At 44.2% G+C, this 15310-nt stretch overlaps 1 protein-coding gene and 1 pseudogene across 1 annotated transcript; one reads left to right on the forward strand and one right to left on the reverse strand.

Moving 5' to 3' along the window:
• The first annotated feature begins 99 nt into the window (after positions 1–99).
• Positions 100–2076, forward strand: thtpa (thiamine triphosphatase). Its single transcript, XM_015954949.3, has 4 exons — positions 100–226; positions 992–1061; positions 1162–1662; positions 1747–2076. The coding sequence occupies exons 2-4, from the start codon at positions 992–994 to the stop codon at positions 1845–1847; spliced, it is 672 nt and encodes a 223-aa protein (XP_015810435.3). The 5' UTR covers positions 100–226; the 3' UTR covers positions 1848–2076.
• Positions 2077–4319: 2243 nt separating this feature from the next.
• Positions 4320–7410, reverse strand: LOC129167024 (uncharacterized; annotated as a pseudogene).
• Positions 7411–15310: the final 7900 nt, after the last annotated feature.

Here is a 15310-nt window from a genome sequence, read left to right on the forward strand (position 1 = left end):
TATGTGGAATAAATATTTATGAAGCGGTGGGGTGATTAAAACGGCACCATCTGTATTTATGCCCCTGCGCTGCAGGCGCGGAACGTGATCACCCGAATACCATTATAGGTGCCCTGCGAAGCGCCTGAATAAAATTAAGTTTGCTAACGACTGAGAGCTGCAAAAGCAAACCGGTGTCCTGTTCTTGACGCCGAATAAACCGACTTGAAGCTTACAACTTGAGAAGGTATGTGCGGATCCGAAGTGATAATATTCAGGGTTATTTTGATTACTCTGTGGCTAAAATCGAAGATTTTGAGCCATAGTTTGTACATCGTTTGTGTCAGCAGCAGTTTGTGACAGGTGTGCTGCTATGTTATACAAAGCTAATCTGCAACAATAAAAGTAACTAAAACCCAAATTTTAAGAAAAATAAATGCTACAGACATTGGGGAAGCAGGGATTTTTTTATTTTAAAAAAGTAAAAGAAAATAATAAATAATAATAATTATAGTGACATACTATCCATCCATCCATATCCATGGGGGGGAACCAGTAGTGACATAATAGTTAAAGATAATAAAAAACATAAAAATATCTAAATGCAAATTTCCCTAAAGAGTTGTTATGCATATGGCATAATTTTACACAAACACATTTCAGGGTAAACAATGATTTTTACCTTTGAAGAAGGGTTAAACCAAGTTATAAATACTATTAATAAACAGTCTTAAATTATATTAATTTCATATAAGATTTTATCCATGTTTATCTCTATTGGACACCAGGTGAATCTGGACCCATAGGTTGGTAAATCTGTAGAAGTTTCAGGTCACTTTTTAGACTTGGAGTAAAAATACTTGATCAGTCTGATCTTATTTAAGTTTGATTCCCCTCCTGGAGACACTACTGCCATACAGACCATTTATTACCAGTTTATAATCCACACATCCAGGGCTGAGCTGTTGTGTTTGCAGTCAGAACCTTTGGTTCAGTGCTGATCTTATTTCAGATGAGTGTGGAAGTGGAAAGGAAGTTCTTGTTCAGTGATGACACCCTGAAAACCCTGGAGAGCATCGGAGGTGAGGGTTTGAAACTGATACCACAGATGCAAGAATTGCTGCAGCATCGTTTGTAATTAATGTATTAATCAGTTTGTGAAAAATGTGATTCCCTTTCCAGTTTGTGTAGGGGAGCATCAGTTTCACGACCAGTATTATGACACCCCAGAGTCTGAGCTGACCCTGAGGGACATGTGGCTACGGAAACGGAATGGATGCTGGGAGCTCAAGTGCCCGACTTCCACCTCCTCCAGCGGGAGAGAGGAGCTGAGTGGAGAACAGTCTGTTGCAGCGGTGCTGTGTACATGTTACAAGGAGATAAACAATCTTCCTGAAATTTACCAGAGAGTGAGAGAGGTCCTGAAGGAGGCCGGCAAGGATGGAGAGCTGGAGGAAACCCCCTCACAGGGAGATGATTCCTGGCTGAGCAGACTCAACCTGTCTTGCTTTGCAGAGTACACAACAACACGGCGGTCATTCACTCTCAGGGAGGGGGGGGTGCAGATAGATCTGGACCAAGCTGACTTTGGGCATCATGTGGGGGAGCTCGAGGTTCTGGTACCAGAGGGAGGAGACGTGCAATCTGCTCAAGAGAAGATCACGGAAACAGCTCTCAAGCTCGGTGAGCCTTCAGAATTCCCTTTTTGACTTCCTGCGATGGGATTTTCCTTGGAATAACAAAGTTTTCCTCCTTTCACCTCCTCAGGTCTCACTGGAGATAAACAAGTTGAAGGGAAAATGAATGTTTTCCTGAAAAGATATCGCCCAGAGCAGTATGAAAAGCTGCTCAGAGCGCATGTTCTGTAGATGTGACGTTCTACAGATGTTTCTACTGCACACCAGAACATCTCATGGGGTTTATGGTGAGCAAACAAGAAAACTTCGATTAAAACGTCAGCATCTGCAGCTGGGAATGGGCTGCATGAACCCGATTTTGGCAAGTAGCAGAAGAGTTGAATCACAGATAAACAACAACAAGTGACAGATGATCCGAAACACTCCTGAGCATTTAGTAACAACAGAGCTGTCATGTTTACGTCACATTAATCATATAACAAGTCTTTTTGTGTGAATGGGTATTTGACTGATTGTGTTGTAAAGCGCCTTGGGAGGGGTCCCAAAACTCTAGAAGGTGCTATATCGTATTCAGGTCATTTACCATTTATTTTCTTACACAGTGAAACCTGATTGGATCAGGTTTCCTGCACATTTATTTGATTTTGGCATCTTTCTGTTCACAAACGTAGTTTTTATTATAAATACAAGTAATGTGGATGAGTTGTAAGTAGCTATTCTAAAGTTTATTTTAATTATTACTTTTGAGTTTTAGAAGGAAATTTTTTTATTTAATAATAACTATGTATACTGATCAATAAGGGAGATCAAAGATAAAAGAGTTTTAGTAAACAGTTGTGGTGTTATGTTTTCGGGAAGGTGTTTTTTATTGTTTTAATTGTCAACTACTGCATGACACATTTAACTCAAACTTATAATGTTAAGAATATGTTTGTTTTTATTGATTGACTTAAATAAAACATCTTTTTAATTATTTTTTTATTGTTTGATCATTTGCTGAACATTCATCATGTTTTTCTTTGTAATTTATTTCAGTACACTGGAGTGATATATATTACTATTTTATTACTATATTAAAATAAACTATTTTCTAGACTAATTATAATACATAACAAGCTATGAATAATGATGTGTGATGGAATGTGATTTTTATCAGAACCTTTGTATCTGGAAGAAACTGAGTTCTGGGTGTAAAAAGAATTTGTTGTCTGCTATAAACTAGAGAGTAGATGATTTATAGAACAGCATCGGAAACAATCCTGTTGGGTCTACGTACCCTTAGGAGAAACTCTTTAGGATCTGAGGTGTCCAAGATGTCAGGTGACCCCAAGGCATTGAGGGTCGTAGATTAAACGCAATGCGACCAGGTCAGTCCAGAGTCGTCTCCAGGTCACAACAGCATGAAGGTTGGTTGCGTCTAAGGATGGACTCTTAAGGAGTCTTACTGTGACAGCTTTGCAGTGTGCAAACAGGTTTTGACTGTGTGTCAAAGAGATGTTTCAAAAGAGGCTGGTTCCGGATTGGCCGCTCCGGAGTGTCAGCTGGAAACAAAACGTACTCAACTTGGGAAGTGATCAAAGTTTTTTTAATTCCTATGTTTTGATTTTCTGGCAAAGATGTAGCATACAGGAATGGTCATTTTTCATCTACAGTTTGACGTCTTCAGAATCCGGTCATCTACAGACATAATTCTGCCTCTGTGTGCCCTCTAATATTCCAAGCTGCAAGAAAGGTTCTACAGGGTTGTTGACATTGAGATTGTCAACAGTGTTCCCTTCACCAAGGTCTTTCTGCCAAGCCTGTCTGCTTATTTAGACTGTCCTGCAAAGAATAAAGGATCAAACCGTTATAAATAATGAACTTTTATAATAATGAATACTGAATGATGAAATGAAATACATAAAAATTATATAAGTGTGAACAAGGGATTAAATTAAATGTTTTGATTAATCTCTGCCTAAATTAATAAGTTTGAAATGAATGTGTCCTTACAATGATACGTGTTGGAGCTATTTACTGTTGTTGGGTTATTTATTGGGTTTAGTTGTTGGTTAATGATGATTTTATTCATTTATTTTAGTTTTGCCTGTTCGAATCAGCCAGGAAGAAAAGAGGTGTTTTGTTTTCTATAAATATGGGGACTGGTGTTGGACCAGCAGGCACTGGGGTGGGCCTATAGTTTTTTAACAGAGCAGGAGAAGCAGCAGGAAATGGAGATGTATGTACTTTCCAAGTTGGATGAATAAACACCAAAACTATTCAACAGTTAAGATCGTTTGGACATTGGACTTCTTTTGCCTGCATACAAGACATCACTTCTGTGCAGCAGTGGCTTAAGGATTTAAAAACACTAAGGAAATTGGTTAGACAAACAAACAAGGAAATTGGTTGGAAAACCAAGGAATCGCCACTACAATCCGTTTGTTTTATAATCAGTCTACTTGACAAGTTCACACACGTGCATATCTCCATGACACAAGGGTACTGTAATGTCATGACACATAGAGATTTTCATATCCACAAAAATCGGAGCATCTTCTATCTGAAGAAGGAGTGTTTCTGAGGTTTGTTTGGTAAAACCTCCTTAACATGGCATGTTGTGATTTGCCAGAAAATCATAACATAGGAATTAATAAAAGTCAGATCACTCTGTTTAATCACAAAACAAATTTATCGCAATTTAAAAAAAATCTTGGATGAGGCTTTTCTGAATGGAGTTAGCCAACAAAGACTTTTCACATCTTCAATAACAATAAGCCATGGTTTACAGTGACGCTGAGCCAGTTGAGACGGGTAAAGGAGCAGGCATATAGGGCAGGAGACAGGCCTCTGTAGATATCACTCAGGAACACTTTGACTAAGAAGATCAGAGCTGCTAAAATTAAGTGTGCAGCAAAGCTGAAAGACCAGTTTTCAGCCAACAACGCCACATCATTGGAGAGGCATTCAGCACATTACCAACTACAAGAGACCATCTTTCCTTTCTGATCTAAGGAGCTTTGAAAGAAAAGCGTCTGGACTTCTTTGAGTTGCTTGAAGACGTTTCACCTCTCATCCGAGAGGCTTCTTCAGTTCTAAGGTCAAAAGGTGGAGAGTCCCAGATTCAAACCCAGTGGGAGTTTCCCCCCGAAGAGGGAACAAAAGACCCCCTGATGATCTTCTACATAAACACATGAGCCAAGGTGTGGGGGTGGGTGTGGGTCCTATTCAGCCAGAGTTTCGGGTGAGCTCATTGTGAAGCCTGGCCCCACCCTATCATGTGAATTCCTGAGGTCAGATGGATATGTGTGGGTGTTGAGGCATCTGGGAAGGGATCTCAAAACTGGATTATAGATGGCAGACAGTTGGTGTCGTAAACCACCGCCTCTGTTCAAAGATGGTTGCTCACAGTGGACATAAATGGCTTCCTTTACTCCTCTTTCAAACCATCTGTCCTCTCTGTCCAAAATGTGAACGTTAGCATCCTCGAAAGAGTGACCTTTGTCCTTTAGATGCAAATGAACTGCTGAGTCCTGTCCCGTGGAGGTGGCTCTTCTATGTTGTGCCATGCGCTTGTGAAGTGGCTGTTTGGTTTCTCCGATGTAGAGGTCTGGGCATTCCTCGCTGCACTGTACAGCATACACCACATTGTTCAGTTTGTGTTTAGGAGTTTTGTCTTTCAGGTGATCCAGTTTCTGCCTGAGTGTGTTGCTGGGTCTGAAGTACACTGGTATGTTGTGTTTGGAGAAAACCCTCCTGAGTTTCTCTGATACACCGGCTACATAGGGGATGACAAGGTTGTTGCGTCTGTCTTTTTTATCCTCCCTCGCTGGTGTCTGGTCTTCTTTTCTGTGCATCTTTTCTGACTTTATAAACGCCCAATTAGGATAGCCACATGTTTTAAGTGATTCCTTTATATGTGTGTGTTCCTCCTTTTTCCCTTCCGGCTTAGAGGGAACATGTTCCGCTCGGTGGTGTAGGGTCTTGATTACTCCAAGTTTGTGTTCCAGAGGGTGATGTGAGTCGAAGAGGAGGTACTGGTCCGTGTGTGTGGGCTTCCAGTACACTTCAATGTTGAGGTTGCCATTTTCTTCAAAGTGCACAGCGCAGTCCAGGAAAGGCAAGCAGTTGTCCTTTATGTTTTCCCTGGTGAACTTGATGTTTTTGTCCACGGCGTTGATGTGCGTAGTGAAGGATTCCACTTCTTGTGTTTTGATTTTGACCCAGGTGTCATCCACATATCTGTACCAGTGGCTGGGTGCTCTCCCTTTAAAAGAGCCAAGAGCCTTTCTTTCCACTTCCTCCATGTAAAGGTTGGCTGCAATAGGTGACACGGGGGAGCCCATGGCGCAGCCATGTTTGTCTGTAGAAACCTTCGTTGTATTTGAAATATGTAGTGGTGAGGCAGAGGTCTAACAGTGTGCAAATCTGATCGGGTGTGAAGTTGGTCCTGTCCTCCAAGGTGCTGTCTTCTTGTAGTCGTTTTCTGACAGTCTCCACTGCCTCCGTACTGGGTATGCAAGTGAAGAGGGAAACTACGTCAAAGGACACCATGGTTTCATCTAGATCCAGGGTAAGTTTCTGGACCTTGTTAGTGAAGTCGTGGAGTTCTTGACGTGGTGTGGGGTGTTCCCCACCAGAGGTGCAAGGATGGTAGCAAGGTGTTTCGCGATGTTGTAGGTGACTGAATTTATGCTACTGACAATGGGTCTGAGAGGGATACCTTCCTTGTGGATCTTGGGAAGTCCGTAGATGCAGGGTATGACATCTCCTGGATAAAGGCGGTGATATGTCAGGCGGTTGATGGTTTTGTCCCTTTCAAGGCCTTGAAGGCAAGCTATAACTTTCTTTTTGTAGCTGCTTGTGGGGTCTCGCTTTAAGGCTTCGTAGGTGTTGTTGTCAATGAGGAGAGTAGTGATCTGTGCGTGGTAGTCCGTTGTGTTTAGGACCATGGTGCACCTTCCCTTATCAGCTGGCAATATAGTGATGGTGTGGTCTTTGCTCAGTGATGCGACTGCCTTCTTTTCTAGTAACGTGAGGTTAGGCGGAGGGACTTTGGCACTGGAGAGGGTGGCTGAGACTCTCATCCTGATCTGTTCTGCTTCTGTCTGAGATAATTTGTTGATCCGTATGGCAGTTTCAGTGGCTGTGATGAGGTCCACTATGGGCAACTGTTGCGGAGCAATGGCAAAATTGAGTCCTGGCTAATACGTTCATTTCAGGTTCAGTGAGGTTCCGGTCTGAAAAGTTCTTCACCCATTTTCTTCGACTGTCCTCCGGTGTACGTTCTTCTCTGAGTTGTGTAGATTCAAACTGAGGAGTGAGTGTTTTTGAAAGCAGGGTGTGGAATTTCCTGCGTTGTCTTTCTTTTCATTTCTGATGCTAATCATGGCCTTGCTGAGGAGCTAAATGGCTTCTACTGTCGCTTTGAGGAAAGGAAATTTACACCCCTCCTCCACTCCAGTATAGCTGCAGCCACCTAGCCTGGCAAGCCAGACTAAATAAATGTATTATTTATTTTAGCAAACTTTGCAAAGCAAGAATTTGGTCTAGTTCAGTAGGCTAGCAGCCACCACCACTCACCTGGAAACACTTCTCCTCCCTCTGAACCACAAGCTACGTTCGTTGTGAATGAAGAGGATGTCTGCAACATCTTTAAGAGACAGAACGTACGGAAGGTGCCAGGCCCAGACGGAGTAACTCCTTCCTGTCTCAGGACCTGTGCTGTCCAATTGGCATCTGTCTTCACAATGATATTCAATAGATCACTGGAGCTGTGTGAGGTTCCATCATGCTTCAAAAGCTCCACAATCATTCCAGTACCTAAGAAATCCTCCACTACCGAATTGAATGACTATCAATCAATCGATCAATCAATCGATCAATCGATCAATCAAAGTTTATTTATAAAGCGCCTTCCGCGACCCTGTCGGGAAGCTCAAGGCGCTGAACACAGTACATGAGAAATGTGAAATACGATGAATAAATCGATAATAAAAGCAATTCAAATAGTGCAAAAATGGTAAAACATTAAAGTAGAAACAAATGGGTATGTGATCCTGGTGCTTATCATCATTGTGATCGAGTTTGAGAGAGATGTCGCTTGCGCACGGTCACGCTGCGAGCTGCTCGTCCTCTTTACGCACTGATGCCTTGCATTTTATCGGTTTTTATTGGCGTTTTATTGGCTTTTATGCACTTTTCTTGTCGCTGATCCCTTTTTTGAATGGTGTGGATCCTCTAATGACATAAGATCGAGCTGCGCTGCTGAGGCTTCGTCCTTCCGTTGATGTAGCCGGCAGCGCGCGCTGGGAACCGGGCTGTGCGAGCTATGAACCTCACGGACGATGCTGCTGGTTGAACTGCCCGCGTGCTCTCTCCACCCAAGCCGTGATGTGTCGGCCCTCTGTCCGCCCCAGCTCGAGAAGGAAGCATCGGAGAAGACGAGGAAAGAGAGGTAGCCGGCGCGTGACACGTCGGCCTGGATCCCTGAACAAGCGGCTGGCCCGATCCGGCCCAGCTTCTGACCCGATGGTTCCGAGATGTCTCCTGGATTACTCGGCGCCCTGCCCACGGAACTCGGCCGGCTCTGATGGTGTATCGGCACCGCGCCACGGCCGATCGGCTCGAAGATCACGCCAGACTGGGGTTTGCTGGGAGAATCTACGCTCGGTTACGGGCACAGAGTTAGAGGGGACTGGGTCTGTGCGCGATCTCTGTGCTGCAGCCCCGCTGCAGACCCGGTTTGGTTTGGTCAATGCCAGGTCTGTGCTGAACAAAACTTTTATTCTTCGTGACTTTTTTATTCAGCATGACTTGGGTTTTCTCTGCATCTGTGAGTCCTGGATCCCGTTTGGCGACACAAGTTCCCTACTCGAGCTCATACCACCTGGCTGCTCGTGTTTTAATATCCCCAGGTCACGGGGCAGAGGTGGAGGGCTGGTTGTTGTTTTTAAATCCAGCTTTCCTTGTAAACAGCTTACACCCACCATGTCATTTTCTTCCTTTGAACTGTGCTTATTTGAACTGTGCATCTCCCCCCGCCTGCTCGTTGTGCTGATTTATCGGCCTCCAAAGACTGACTCTAACTTCCTTAATGATTTCTGTGATCTTGTGGCAGACTGCATCCTAAAATATGATTATGTCCTATTTTTTGGTGATTTTAACATCCATATCTGCTGTCCTGATAATGTGCTTGCTAAAGGTTTTTTTAATTTGCTAGATTCATTCAATCTAACTCAATGGGTATCATCCCCAACTCATGCCAGGGGTCACACCCTGGACCTGGTTATCTCTTATGGTCTACCCATCATGAACCTTGTGATTTTGCCCCCTGTGTTCTCTGACCACTCTCCAATACTCTGTGATGTTACATTGCCATGTCCTGTCCCTGTGTGTGAAGCTCCAGCTACTAGGTTCAGAGCCCTGGATGCAGAAACTATTTCAAAGTTTGTGGACTGTATATCCGTAAGGTTAGAGACCTTTAACCCAGATCCATCTAATGTTGATCACTATTCACAACACTTTGATGTACTTTGTAATCAGGTCCTGGACGTGGTTGCCCCTCTCAAACTTTGCAAGTCTCGGCCTAGGAGGGAGCCTTGGCTCTCTGATGTCACACGGGCTTGTAGGCGGGCGTGTAGATCCTCTGAGAGAAAGTGGAAAAAGGATGGCCTACAGGTCTCGCGTGAGTTGTTCAGAGCATCTCTGGTTGCTTATCAGGATGCAGTGAGGGCCGCCAGAATTGCCTATTTTGCAGACATCACTGAGACTAACTCCAATAATCCTAAGATTCTCTTCAAAACGCTAAACTCAGTTCTGGTGTATCAGGAGCCTAACTCCATGTCTCCTACAGCTGCTGGAAACTCTGAAGCTTTTCACAAATTCTTTGTTGATAAAGTATCAGGCATTAGAGCTGCTATTTCTGGTAACTCTATTGACCCTGTTCCAGTTCATCCATTACCACCCACCCTGAGCTCCCTCAATACTGTTTCATACTCTGAGCTGAATAAGCTAGTTGCGAGGCAGAAGCCATCTGGCTCCACTTGATGTTCTACCGCCTCGTCTCTGGAAGGCTGCCTTTCCGTGCCTTGGCCCCTCACTTGGTCAGATTATCAATGGGAGCCTCAGCACAGGTGTGGTCCCAGCTGCTTTGAAAGCAGCAGTTATTCGGCCGACCCTGAAGAAACCTGGTGCTGATGTCTCTGTGATCGAAAATTACAGGCCTATCTCTACCCTGCCCTTTACATCTAAACTGCTTGAGAAAGTCGTTTATCAGCAGCTGGTCTCACATTTAGCTGACTCTGATCTGTTTGAGGTTTTCCAATCAGGGTTCAGGTCTGGCCATAGCACAGAGTCAGCTCTACTGAGGGTCCTAAATGACATCTATGTATCACTAGATCAGGGAACATCTGTGCTGCTTCTGTTGTTAGACCTGACAGCAGCCTTCGACACAGTTGACCACGCGATTCTACTTGATCGCTTGGAACGATGGGTTGGGATCAAAGGGTCTGCTCTGGACTGGTTTAGATCGTATCTCCAAAACAGGACATTCTGTGTTAAACTGGGTGATGTTTTTTCTTCTTGGGAGGGGCTCCGGTGGGGGGTCCCGCAGGGGTCGATCCTTGGTCCACTTTTGTTTGCCATTTATCTGCTACCTCTGGGGTCAATCTTTCGTAAACATGGCCTATCATTCCATCTGTATGCTGACGATTGCCAGATTTACTCTCCATTGTGTCAGGAGAAAGGTCACTCTATTCAGTCCTTTGTCTCCTGTGTTAATGAGGTGAAGTCTTGGCTAATGTCCAACTATCTACATCTGAATGAGGGAAAGACAGAGCTCATTGTTTTTCACCCCAACAGCAGGAATGTGGATCGTTATGCTGATCTTGGCCCTCTTTCTCCCTACTCAAAACCAGTTGTTACCAGTTTGGGGGTGAAACTTGATGTAGGACTTAAATTTGATGCTCACATCAATTCTGTGATCCGGTCCAGTTTCTTTCACCTGAGACGCCTTGCTAAAATCAAGCATATGCTGTCGAGAGCCCACCTGGAGCGGGTACTGCATGCCTTTGTAATTTCTCGGCTTGACTACTGCAACTCTCTCTACGCAGGGTTGTGTCAGTCAACATTGCGTCGCCTACAGGTTGTGCAGAACAGCGCTGCCAGGTTCCTGACTGGGACCAGGAAACGGGACCACATCAGTCCAGTTCTGGCCTCCCTGCACTGGCTTCCGATTTCCTATCGCTCACAATTCAGAATACTCGTCTTTGTTTATCATTTCTTCCAGGGTGGTGCTCCCCCCTATCTGGCCACACTCCTGAACAAACATTCCCCATCACGCGCTCTGCGCTCCTCTGACCAAGGCCTGCTCGCTGTCCCTCGGTCTAGGTGTCGTACCCGTGGGGACCGGGCTTTCTCAGTCCTAGCACCGTTACTCTGGAACCAGTTGCCACCCTCAGTTAGGCTGTCCCCTTCTCTGCCAGTCTTTAAGAATCACCTAAAAACACACCTCCTCCGCTTGGCGTTTCCAGAACATGTTTGATTATGGCCCTCTATTATGTTGAATCCATTCCACAGTTTTCATTGGTACACTCAATCCATCCACTCAATCCAATTGTGTTTCACACATTTGTATTTTACCGGAATGTTTCATCTATCTTGTTATTTCCATTTTGTATTTTGTAATTTGTATTTTGTAATTTGAATTTCTTTTATTGTTGATTTATTCAGTATAATTACTTACAACTGTACCATGTTCAGCGCTTTGGGCTTCCTGACAGGGTTGCGGAAGGCGCTTTATAAATAAAGCTTTGATTGATTGATTGATTGATTGGGTAAAACAAGGGATAAAGAGACCAATGAAAGTAGGGAAATAAAATCAACATAAAAGAGGGCCAAACTCAAACACGTTCAGGGAACGCCAAGCGGAAGAGGTGGGTTTTTAGGCGACTGTTAAAGACTGGCAGAGATGGGGACAGCCTAACTGAGGGTGGCAACTGGTTCCAGAGTGACAGAGCTAGAACTGAGAAATCCCGGTCCCCACGAGAATGACACCTAGAATGAGGGACAGCGAGCAGGCTTTGGTCAGATGAGCGCAGAGCACATGATGAAGAATGTCTGTTCAGGAGTGTGGCTAGGTCGGGGGGAGCACCATCCTGGAATAAATTGAAAACAAAGACCAAGAGTTTAAAGTGTGAACGATAACAGACCGGAAGCCAGTGCAGGGAGGCCAGAACTGGACTGATGTGGTCTCATTTCCTGGTCCCAGTCAGAAACCTGGCTGTGCTGTTCTGCACAACCTGTAGGTGGCGCAGTGATGACTGACACAGTCATGCATATAGAGTTGCAGTAATCAAGCCTAGAAATTACAAAAGCATGGCATACCCGCTCCAGGTAGGCTCTTGACAGAATAGGCTTGATTTTTGCAAGGCGTCTCAGATGAAAGAAACTGGACCGGATCACAGAGTTGATGTGAGCATCAAATTTAAGTCCAGCGTAAATTTTCACCCCCAAACTGGTGACAACTGGTTTTGAGTAGGGAGAAAGAGGGCCAAGATCAACATAACGACCCACAGCCCTGCTGTTGGGGTGAAAAACAATGAGCTCTGTCTTTCCTTCATTTAGATGCAGGTAGTTGGCCATTAGACTATAGACCCATGGCTTTGTCATCAGTAGTCACGAGTGTCACGTTTCGGTGTTGGTAGGACCCAAAATGCAGGAACCCAAGATGACACGAGGCAGGAGATGATATGAAGTAAAATCATTTTATTAGGATGAATGAAACAAAAATATATCCAAATGGGCTGGAGCCAAAAAACTAATATATCCAAAAGAGCTGAGCAGGAGATCAAAACACTAGAGACAACATGAGAAGACTGACAGAATTACCACAATAGACCGGCACAAGACAAAGACAAGACAGGGCTTAAATAACAGGGAGGAGTAATTAAGGGAGCAGGAAGCAGGTGTGTGGAGTGAGGGCTGGAGGGAAGGCAGGTGACAATAATTACCTAAATGGGGAAACAAAACCAAGGGAGGACAGATAAACCTAAAACTACAAATCCAAACTAAAAGGCTGCGGGAAGGACTAACACACACACACAGACATAAATAACTCACACACACATACTGGGCTGGGGAACAAGAGGCTGGAGCTGCAACTGGAGGGACAGAGGATAACTAAATGAACACCGGACCTGAGGGAATGATAAAAAGACCTACAAGCAGAAGACACAATATTGAGACGCAGACAAAGGACACATGAGGGCGCTATGAGACAGAAGGGAAACTAGAGAGGATGGAGAAACATCAGGAGACACATAAAGGAGGGGGCAGACATGCACACACACCCACTGACACCAATAAACTCACACACACTAACACACACATACACTAAGCTGGGGAAACAAGAGGCTGGAGCTACAACTGGAGGGGCAGAGGATAACTAAATGAACACTGGTCCTGAGGGAATGATAAGAAGGCCTACAAACAGAAGACACATAATAGAGATGCAGACAAAGGACACATGAGGGCACTATGAGACACAGAAGGGAATCTAGAGAGGGATGGAGAACACCAGGAGGCACATGAAGGAAGGGGCAGACGCAGACCATGACAATAAGGTCCTTTGAGCGTTTGGTGCTGTCCCATCTTAAAAGCACTACAGGTCACCAGCTGGATCCCCTGCAGATTGCCTATAGGGCAAACAGATCAGTGGATGATGCAATTGACATGGGATTGCACTTCATCCTGGAACATCTTGATCAGCCAAGGACCTACACAAGGATATTTTTTGTAGATTTTAGCTCTGTGTTTAACACTGTTATACCAGAAATCCTCACCACAAAGCTCTCTCAGCTCACTGTTTCCCCTGCTATGTGTCAGTGGATTTCCAGCTTCCTGACAAATAGGAGCCAGCATGTGCGGTTGAACAACGTTACATCTGGCACAAGGTTGATCAACACTGGTGCACCACAGGGGTGCGTCCTTTGTCCACTGCTCTTTTCTTTTTACACCAATGACTGCACCTCTGAGGATACAGCTGTTAAAATCCTGCAATTTGCAGATGACACCACTGTCATTGGGCTCATCCAGGATGGTGATGAGTCTGCTTATCAGCGAGAAGTTGAGAGGCTGGTGGTCTGGTGTAGTCAGCACAATCTTGAGCTTAACACCCTTAAGACTGTGGAGATGGTCGTGGATTTTAGGAAGCTTCCCACAGTGCTGTCCCCTCTCACAATATCCAACAGCCCAGTGTCAATGGTGGACTCATTCAAGTTCTTGGGAACTATCATTTTTAAGTATCTGAAGTGGGAGAAAACATTTACATCCTCAAAAAGGCTCAGCAGAGGATGTAGTTTCTACGGCAACTAAGGAAGTATGGCCTACCTCAAGAGCTGCTGATCATCTTCTATACTGCTAAAGTCAAATCCATACTCTGCTCATCCATCACTGTCTGGTTTGGGTCAGCCACAAAAATAGAAAAATGCAGACTATAGCGCATAATTAAAACAGCAGGAAAAATCATTGGTGCCCAACTGCCCTCTGTCCAGGAATTGTACACCAGCAGGACCAGGAAAAAGGCAGCGAACGTTGTCCAAGACTCCACACATGTTTTTAGAGAGCTAACATCTACTGAAGCTAAATTCCTTGTAAATGTAATTTTACTTGGCCAATAAATCTGAATCTGAGAAGCCAAAGATGAAAATGTCACAAGATTATTTACCACTTTGAATTATTTTTCTTGCAAACCACCTAGCTAGTTTTTTTTCCCAAATCTCTACGTTTCCACGTTTATTTCGAATAAATTGTTTGACAGAACTGTAGTATTTAATGAGTGTTGTGTTGCGGTGCATTGATGGTCTCAAGATATTCTATCAAGTGAAACTTTAGCTAGCATTTGGTTATCCAGTTGTTGATGACAACATCTGTTAGCCAAAAATGATTTAAAATTTTTTCCTTGTTGTTATCTAAGGATATTTTAACACAACATTTGACCTACAGTTACAAATAACACATTCTCATTTATTATATTCATACATTCATATAAATACTGTAAATCCTCTAATATTAGCCTGTATTTAATTAACTGCCGGGTATCACATTTTGGCCGGTGTCGGAGACGGCGGAGGTGAATGATGGCCGGTTTTTTATTGTGGCCGGGTGGAATGTGGTAACAAGCAAGTACGGGGGGCGGTTGAGTCATCCGTCTCACTTTTGATTTGCCAGTGATAGACCGCGAGGGTAACTTTAACCGTGCGGAGACGAAGAGGAGGCGAAAATTTGATATCAAGTTCAAAGAGAACGTGCTGATTATGCTGCAGAACACTCTGGGGAGCAGTAGCAGGGGTTGTATGAACTAGTCACTAGTCGACTTCACCGCTCTATAGTGACTTTTTATGCCTGTCATCGACTAGTCGCTGTCACGTGATAATGACCGGCAAGATGCAGTCCTCGGAAAAGACAGCAGCCTGCTGTCAGCAGGTGACAGGTGATGCGCCCCGATCCACAGCAGTGAAACGCATCAGGCACAAATAAAAGAATAAAAAACAGAAAACATAAAAGGAAATGAGCCGACATGAACGATCGCGTGTTAAATTAGTTTTTGAGGTAGCGACACCTGATTTGATAATGTTACTGTGGCCGTGCTCAGGACGCAGATGTCTGGAGCGCGTCAACAATCAGAGCTTTGCATGCGCAAGCTGGTTAAGGTT

This window comes from Nothobranchius furzeri, chromosome 7 (assembly GCF_043380555.1).
Source record: "Nothobranchius furzeri strain GRZ-AD chromosome 7, NfurGRZ-RIMD1, whole genome shotgun sequence".
NCBI classification, from domain to species: Eukaryota; Metazoa; Chordata; class Actinopteri; order Cyprinodontiformes; family Nothobranchiidae; genus Nothobranchius; species Nothobranchius furzeri.